Source organism: Mya arenaria, chromosome 15 (genome assembly GCF_026914265.1).
Source record: "Mya arenaria isolate MELC-2E11 chromosome 15, ASM2691426v1".
Lineage (NCBI taxonomy): Eukaryota > Metazoa > Mollusca > Bivalvia > Myida > Myidae > Mya > Mya arenaria.
In genome coordinates this window covers 6,737,324-6,746,965 of record NC_069136.1, presented here as the reverse complement: position 1 = coordinate 6,746,965, position 9,642 = coordinate 6,737,324, and the positions used below count along the sequence as shown (strand labels likewise).

General features: G+C 35.5%; 1 protein-coding gene across 3 annotated transcripts in view; it reads right to left on the bottom strand.

Annotated features, from left to right (window-relative positions):
* Positions 1-611: 611 nt before the first annotated feature.
* The window catches only part of LOC128220077 (receptor for retinol uptake stra6-like), a 58,462-nt gene continuing 49,431 nt past the window's right edge, over positions 612-9,642 (bottom strand). For all 3 annotated transcript variants that reach the window (XM_052928332.1, XM_052928331.1, XM_052928333.1), the window contains exons 11-18: positions 9,259-9,334; positions 6,178-6,256; positions 5,393-5,441; positions 4,947-5,061; positions 4,309-4,410; positions 3,790-3,953; positions 2,966-3,103; positions 612-2,197 (exon numbers count right to left, since the gene is read on the bottom strand). In XM_052928332.1, the coding sequence (XP_052784292.1) occupies positions 1,641-2,197; positions 2,966-3,103; positions 3,790-3,953; positions 4,309-4,410; positions 4,947-5,061; positions 5,393-5,441; positions 6,178-6,256; positions 9,259-9,334 (1,280 nt within the window). In that variant the 3' untranslated portion in view covers positions 612-1,640. The remainder of the gene's footprint in view (positions 2,198-2,965; positions 3,104-3,789; positions 3,954-4,308; positions 4,411-4,946; positions 5,062-5,392; positions 5,442-6,177; positions 6,257-9,258; positions 9,335-9,642) is intronic.

Here is a 9,642-nt window from a genome sequence, read left to right as displayed (position 1 = left end):
TTAAATTGTATAAAATGCAAAAACAAAGTTTACATGGATTTATATGTACAATGTTACAATTATTATGAATGACTACTATATATTTACACATTTAGTGTCATGGTAAATAGCGGGTAGTGCTATTGCTGAGTTTCAATCGAATGTAAATTATATAACATATCAACATAACCTGAGTGAGCACCAAAAGCTATATTCCATGAGTGGTGTAGCTACTTCTCTAGTGAAATGTTCATTGTTGGTGTTCGCGAGGTAAAATATATTGCAATCTTACACCAAAACAAATTAACCTTCCCTTTAAAAGTGAATTGTAGTTTTTCAGAAAAAAACTCAAACGTATGCGAACGGTATGTCCTTTCGAAAATGATGCCGTTAAAATTGTGCCTCAGCCCTATTTGTGCTAATGTTTGATATGGTAATGAGAGCGTGCTAAAATTTCAAAAAGTGCAAAATATCAAATTGTATTTCACTGTTTGAAACATAAAAATATATTTTTTATTTTACTGACGAATCTCTATAAATCACCGGAAATCATATATTAAATTGCACATCTTGATAAATATTATGCTATGTAGGAAATATTTAGTACATATTGATTATAAACAAACAATACATTTATTGAATGATTTGAACTTTATTTCTAATGACTAACTCCTTTTCTATATATAGCAAAGATCAACCATTTCAAAATCGGTTCATATGTTTAGCAGTTGTAACAGTTTATATGCACTTGGATTCACCAAATAATGTCTTTTCATAGATTTCTTCCGAACGCGGAGTAATACTCATCTTCTAACTCCCATGAGTTACACGACTGACACGATGCCTGATTTCAGTCAACCCTGTTTACATCTACCAGTTACCGTTCTCTATCTATGCACACACATCCTCATCATCGTAATTTACCGTCTGCTACGTTAAAACAATGTCTAAATAGTATACATACTAAAAAGTCCGGTTTAAAATAGTTATAAACGAGAGAGAGAGAGAGAGAGAGAGAGAGAGAGAGAGAGAGAGAATAATATTGGAATCTTTATCATTAAACCACAGTTGTATAAAATTGTGGATCAAAGTATTTTTTAAAACAGCAACAACTATATTTCACAATTAACAGCATATTGGTAAATCAAACATCACTACAATACTGGATGCTCAATATAAATGTTTCTTTAATGCCCGGTCAAATGTGCAGTCTTTAAGCAAATTCTGGTATATAGCACTACTTTATGAGATAGTAGTACTTGATAGTACTATAAAGCAGTATTTAATCAATCTGTTAGCATACACAATTGGTATCTAAATATATATAAGTATAGTGTAAACAGAAACGGACTCGAAGTTCAACTTAATTTCGTAATTGCTAGAATACCACCCTTTCAATAGAAGAAAACAACTCTCAAAGTAATAAGTTCGGTAAATAACAGATCATGACAAAGCGGACAATGTTGCCTATATGTCGCATTTTCGAACGGCAAAGACACTATGTAAAACATATGTAAATGTAAGCAGGTTTAAAAAAGAAAACAAAGATAAAATACAAAAGTATAAAGAAATATAAAATCATATAATGAACCTACGATTTCTAAATTGCAAATGATATGTATATTAAGTAACCTGGATTTAATAGTCAGCAAACCATGATATTATAATTCTGTTGAGGCTTCATAATTTTGTTTGTTTTCATTCTCTTTGGTTAATGCATTAAACGTTGCCATTTTCCACCTGTTCTGGGGTGTCTGTTCGTACACTTTAACATCGTTTTCACTTGTAACGGTATCATGAACATACCCACCATTGATATGAGTTTTACTATGAGCAGTGTTGACTGTTGTGTTTTCACTATCAACCGCAAACATACCCTTTTTCATCATCATATCTCTTTGCATTCTCTGCATGAACCCACCCATAACCAACGCTTTACTCCAGTTTTTCTTGGCCGCTTCATTTATATCAACACCGCTGTTAATCATGTCTTCAACATCATTTGCGTCCATTCCAGCTGCGTCGATCTTTTTCACCAACTCACCGGCTTGTTTCTTGTCTATGAAATACAGCTTGGACAGACGTTCCTGCATTTGTTTCACATAATCCATCTGAGATTTGCGGTATGCTCTCAATGCTGGGTTGTTCAGGATCGAGTACGCTGTCTGCCAACGTATTCTTGCTCGAATGAAGGCTCTTGTTTTCTCAACCACCTTCTCTGAAATCAGACCTTCATAATGAGCATATAATGCAATACTTTGATAACAAGGACTCAAATAGCAATGTATATCTTATCGCACGTTTCTGTCCATATTAATATAAAAACTTCGCTAACTCTTAATAGATTAAATCTTTATCACCCCATTTTAACATCAGTTTAGGTCAAAATCTGATTATAACCACACTTTCTACAAACAAGTTATAAAGGTCCATAACTCTTACACTTTTTAGGTTGGAGTTAAATAACTGGTCAGGAAAAGGCACTTTGTTACGGTGAGTAAGCGTTTAAAGTTTGAAGGTGGTATATTCAGTGAAAAAGCAACATAAGAATGTGGACGGACGGACAAACAAACATACAGACGTACGGACGGATTAAGTAATTACTATAGGGCACTCGCAAATTTTCGAGTGGCCAAAATAAACTGGTACAAAACAAACAAGTTATACATAACAAACAGACACTATGAGAACATACGAAAGAACAAGAGCATTGTAAATAGAGAACAATTTTCATCTTTTGTGTTTCTCTTCGTTAAACGTCAAAATTGGAGTTTATGGTCTTGCTATATAAGTGCATACTGCTTCTGTCAACATATGTGCTACGTGAGAAAATGGTGGTATTACTTAGAGGTGATAACATTGTTTATATAGTTATATTAATAACAATTAATTATAAGTATTTACTTGAACCCATATTTTACCATATCTGGCGGCCATCTCGACATATGAAAAACAGGGGAGCTAAAACGACAAAGCATTCATATACCGTATTTCTCCGGATCTTCTTCCAGGGCTTTCTTATCTCGCTTCTCCTTCTCTGACATAAGCAGTCTCAAGAACATGACCAAGACAGGGTGCGTGTGGGACGCCTCCAGGGTCACAAACCCGCAATATGCAACGAAACCTACAACAATGCGCACAAGAGATGATCATTCAGAAACACATAGCGTTCCCAAAGTATACAAACAGTAGTTTGGCCTTGTCGAGAACTTGAAATTGATTTATACATTTATATGTTACTTTTTTGCTTAATTCTTCATCGTTTTCAAGTTGATGCGTGCACTGATCAGGCTTATATGTTTTAATCTAATACTTATTAATAAATAATGGGACAAGTGTGAGGTAATGGCTATGCTAACTAGTTTATGACCCCTAAAGACTCGAGTTCCAGTGAGCACTTGTTTCACTGGCTGTTCCAAGGCGGTAATCCCACCATTTAACTGTAAAGCAATTTTGATGAGGGTATGGTTATTTGATGTGTTTGAATATGTATATGTAGTGTAAGTTGGTCTGGGGTGTATTATTTGTATATGTGATGTTCATATGCTTGTGTCTATAGTTCACACTGTTATCGTCACCTTGTCAGGCTATGGCGGGATTCTATCTTCACACATCAGGTGTGTCTTTTGTTGTTCTTGTTACTGAATTATTCATTGAAACGTACATGTCCGTTGTCGAATGATGAGACATGAGTAAATCAGTTTAACAAACCAACAATGTAAGTAGATGAAACAATGAAAAGGTTTAATTTCTTCAACTTTCTTATAATAAACATAAGAGTCATATTCTTAATGCGTTTCGGTTGCTTACCGGGGTCCATCATCTGGAAGCGCCTTGGCAGAGCACTGTTATCGAGGCGAGGCAGCATGAGCGCGCCAATCACGATAGATTTAATGATGCGGAGAAGGCAGGAAACGAACCCGATAAAGATGTTGTAGAAGAACATAAAGAAGGAAAAAATGAAAAGCACCCGTCTGCAATAAAAGAAAGAATAAGGAAATGTGAAAAACATTATACTATTTTCCAGATAAAATAAACTTGAGTATTAGGCTGTGAACCTACCCTCTGTGTATGGCAGTCATTGGGGGTACATTTTAATACATTGTAACTTTATTGTGAAAATGATTAGTCAATGTAATATAGAATATGCAAAGCGTGTGCAAAGCGTGTCAATAGACAGGTACAGTTTTGTTATTTTTCTTAATCCCCCCCGCATACAAACGACTCAAATGTCAATTGTTACATTATTCTGTCAGCACAAAATCCAGCACCCAGGCTTAGAATAATTATTTGACCTGTACATAATTACTCGTATAGCACCTTTATCACCTGTTTTCGATTGCTAGGTATAGGCCACGCCCTTGTAGGAACGCCAGGGAAGCCGACAGTTTCTGTAGCATCATTAGCAGTATCGTCATTAACAAGGCCGGCCTGGTTTAACGAAAGTAAGGATTATCTTCGAATATGCGATGCGGATCTTTTATACATATACAGGGTGTTTCATAATATCTGTCCTCATATGAAATTGTCATATTATTGGCAATTTATATGATAATCAAACTATATAAGTATCATTTTTAAGCAATTAAATGATATTTTTCATCATTGTAAAAGTACGGGAAAATGGCAACGTCATGACGTCATCAACGTATATCTGTATGTTTTTGCATCTTATTATTTTCGACTTATTATGTTTTATGACTTTTACCTTTGAATTATCATGCAGTTTTTTGTCTGCTGCTCAATCAGAATAACTGTGCGTAAATATTTATATAATTAGGAAACGAACTGTAACAGATGTTAATACTTACAATATGTATGTTAATACTTTGTTTCCCCAAAATAAGTGTGTTCATGTATAAATATTGCTATTTTCTATCGTATAGAACATGTTCTTCACTTAGAATTCCACAAATATAAATTATGTTGGACTCCCTTTGTTCATAAGAAGTGTCACAGGTGCATACCATACGGCTTCCAGTATCCAAAGAATCCAGCTGTAGACTCCAAAAATAAGCAATGTGATAACGACACACAACGCAAAGCACACGATGAACAGAATGGCAAAGTGGAGGACGTAACCTGCAAAAGAAATATAGGATTATTGTTTTTGTCAGTGTAAGATCGTTATATATACATCAAGCGTAAGAAGTAAGACTTAGTAAAACCAAATTTGATTAATTTTCAATTCTATGATTTACTCACTGTTGAAGCATATCATCACTCATTATTTTGTATGTATTTTATGCATTTTTGTAGCTCAAATGCATATTTACTTTGTTCAATATTTTCTGCAATAACTAATTGTCAAACCAAGCATAGGAACACACACCAGTTGTCCAGGCCTAACAAGACAAACTAGTACATCAAACCTAACAATCAAGAAATAACTTCACATGTTTGAGATTCTTACCCCAAGCAATATAGGACACTTGGTAACCAGCATAGCGCATACTACCAACCTGCAGCGAGAGGCAATCGTATTTTATAGAAAGTAACACCACAATAACACCTTTTATGAAATAAAGGAAACAGGATAGAACTTTATTTTCTTACTCAGGCATCTACAGCTTATCGTCACATTACACAGACACAAATTACACAAACATTTAATAAATACATGACGATTATATTGGAATACATTTTAGAAAAATGTTTTAAAAGAATATAGTTTTTGTTTAGAAAACACACAAAAACGTCCGCCATTTCACCCACATAACATCGTGAACTAAAGTGAATATGTGAGTAACAATGTTCAATGAATAACAGGAACGCTTTCAAATGCAGAAAGTAAAAGATGATACTATAAAAAGAAGCCATTTGGTAAAGGATACTATTAAGTGTTAAGCACGGACTACTACTGAGTTGTTTTGAAGGAATCCTGACTTTGTTTACTTCGAGAGGAGGTCGCATTGTTCTTGCGTTTAAATGCCGTATGAACGCAGTAGGGCATGCGAGAAAACTTCATGAATAGAAATAGCTGTTTTAAGTTCGTATATCGTTCGTAAATAACCTAGTACTAATCCAATCGGAGCGCAATATTGAAATAAACAATAACACCCTGTGTGTTATATAATATTTCGGCAAGTTATATTCTTAAAAAGGTCAAGGCGAATGTATAAACTGTTAAATATCAATGCTTCTACAAGGCGCCACAAATCATTATAAATTGAATTGTGACACTAAAGTCTTACGTACGAGGAGTGAGGAGTTACTCATGGTGGACCTGTGTGGAATATGGGTGTTGTCTCCGCGGTATAGGTCCAGCAAATTCTCCCTGAAACATGTCGTGTCAGTATAAGAAAACACAGCAAAGACTTACTGACACTGACACTTACATGAATAAATATATACGATGTCATGGTTAGTGTCATGCAGCGAATACTACTCATTTCGAAAGACTTCAAACTTCAAAAGACTTGGAGGGAGAAGGAATTAGATTAACATGGAGGTTGGAGGACTAAAAAGGTCATGAAGGGAAGAAACTCGAATAGCATTGATGTGGAAGAAGTTAAAAAGGCATGAGGGAGAAGGGATTAGACAGACATAAAGGAAAAACTAGAAAGACACGATGGGAAAAGGAATTAGAATGACATGGTGGGAGACTGAAATATAAAGACAGTGAGGGAACCATTTCGAAAGACATCGAGAGAGATGGAATAGAAAGACATGGAGGGAGAGGGAATTAGAAAAACATGGAAGGAAAAAAATAGAAAAACATGGAGGAAGAGGGAATTCGAAAGCCATAGAGGGAGCTAGAATAAGGAAGACATGGAGGGAGAGGGAATTAGAAAGACATGGAGGGAGATGGAATTAAACAGACATGATGGGAGAGGAAATTAGAAAGTCATGGCAGGAGAAGGAATTAGAAAAGAAGAGAGAAAACAACAAGAAAGACGTCGATGGAGAACAAATTCGAAAGAAATTGAGGATAAAGAAAATAGAAAAAACACGGAGGGAGAACGAATGAGACAGAAATGACGCGGGAGCGAATTAGTAAAAAAAGGAGAAAGACTACGACATAGAAGATAGAATTAAAAAGACATGAAGGGGGGAATAAAAAAGAATTGGGTGGTGGTAAAAATAGAAGGACATGGAGGGAGAAATAATAAGAAAGACATTGAGGGAACGAATGAGAAAGACAAAGAGAGATAGAAGATTTGAAAGACATAGAGCGAGAAAGACTTAAAAGGACATGGAGGGTAAAGAAATTAAAAAATGCATGGAGGGTGAAGAAATTAAAAAATGCATGGAGGGTGAAGAAATTAGAACGACATGGTGGGAAACAATGAGAAAGGCATTGAGAGGAAACGAATAATAAAGACATGAAGGGAGGGCGAATAAGAAAGACATGGAGGGAGAAAAAAATACTAAGACACGGGGTAGAATGAGTTAGAAAAACACGGGAATTAATTAGAAAGACATGATGGGAGAACGAATGAAAAATATATTGGAGACGAATTAGAAAGCCGTGAAGGGAAAAGAATTAGAAAGACATTGGGGAGAACTAACTAGACAGACATTACTAGAGAAATAATTAGATAGAAATGGAGGGCGAAGGAATATGACAGACATGGAGGGAGAAGGAATTGGAAATACATGGATGGGGAAGGAATAGGAACGACATGGAGGGAAAGATTAGGAAGATATGAAAGAAGAGGGAATAAGAAATACATGAAGGGAGAAGGAATTGGAAACACATCGAGGAAAACAATAATAAAAACATCAAAAGGGAACGGAAAACAAAGACACAAAGGGTTGGCAAATTAGAAAGACATGGAGGGAGAGATAATTATAAAGATATGGAGGTAGAATGAATAAGAAAGACATGGAGGGAGACGGAAATAAAAGTACACGGAGTGAGAACGATAAAAAAGACATGAAGGAATGAAGTGGAAAGACATGGAGGGATAACAAATTAGAAAGACATGAGATAAGAACGAATTAGAAAGACATGAGAGAATAACGAATTAGAAAGACATAAGGGAAAAACGGATTAGAAATACATGAAGGAAACGATTTAGAAAAACATATTGGAGAACGAACTAGAAATACACGAAGGGAAATAATAAAAAAGACATGAAGGAAATGAGTTAGTAAGACATGGAGGTAGAAGGAAGTTAGGAAGACATGGAGGGAAGGAATTAGTGCTTTGTTGTAGAATCGAGATATTTGTTCGAAAAACATTTCATTGAATATTAATTTGTTGGTTAGCCGAATGTTATATTGTGCAAGTAGAGTTAAACTGCTACTTGGCGTTCTCAAAATGGAAGGCGTTGAAAACACGAATACTTTTCAAATTTCACATACCTGTATAAAGCCTGCATGTGAATAATTGTCATAAAACATTCCTGTATGATACAAGTATATGAAGGATTGTCACAATTACATACCTGTATGAAGCCTGCATGTGAATAATTGTCACATTATCATACCTGTATGAATCCAGCATATGAATAATTGTCACAATTACATACCTTTATGAAGCCAGTATGTAAATTATTGTCACAATTGCATACCTGTATGAAGCCAGCATGTGAATAATTGGTCACAAGTACATACCTGTATGAAGTCAGCATGTGACTAATTGTCACAAGTACATACCTGTATGAAGCCAGCATGTGAATAATAGTCACAAGTACATACCTGTATGAAGCCAGCATGTGAATAATTGTCACAAGTACATACCTGTATGAAGCCTGCATGTGAATAATTGTCACAAGTACATACCTGTATGAAGCCAGCATGTCAATAATTGTCGCAAGTACATACCTGTATGAAGCCAGCATGTCAATAATTGTCACAAGTACATACCTGTATGAAGTAAGCATGTGAATAATTGTCACAAGTACATACCCGTATGATACAAGTATATGCAGAATTGTCACAAGTACATACCTGTATGAAGCCAGCATGTGCAGAATTGTCACAAGTACATACCTGTAAGAAGCCAGCATGTGCAGAATTGTCACAAGTACATACCTGTATGAAGCCAGCATGTGCAGAATTGTCACAAGTACATACCTGTATGAAGCCAGCATGTGAATAATTGTCACAAGTACATACCTGTATGAAGCCAGCATGTGAATAATAGTCACAAGTACATACCTGTATGAAGCCAGCATGTGAATAATTGTCACAATGTGTACATACCTGTATGAAGCCAGCATGTGAATAATTGTCACAAGTACATACCTGTATGAAGCCAGCATGTGAATAATTGTCACAAGTACTTACCTGTATGAAGCCAGCATGTGAATAATTGTCACAAGTACATACCTGTATGAAGCCAGCATGTGAATTATTGTCACAAGCCCTGTCACCAGTGTTAATGTAAGGGAAACGATGAAGACGACTGAAAACGACAAAACAAACGATATCAGTTCTTTCATAAAACATGTTGTAAATCAAATTGAACTGATTATTTCAAAAATTGTCTATTTTATGTATGTTTCCTTCTTAGAAAGTTTTCTGTATCGACTCTCTAAGTTTAAGCTGCTTAAAAATGGTTAATTTTGGCAAAATGTTGTATAGATATTCGTAAGTACGAACAGTCATGAGAAAGTACCCCCTGGTGGGGATCGAACCCACACCCTGTTTGTTGAGAGGCGTTCAGCTAAACAACCAAGCCACTCTCACAGAATTTGTATGCGAACGTAACGA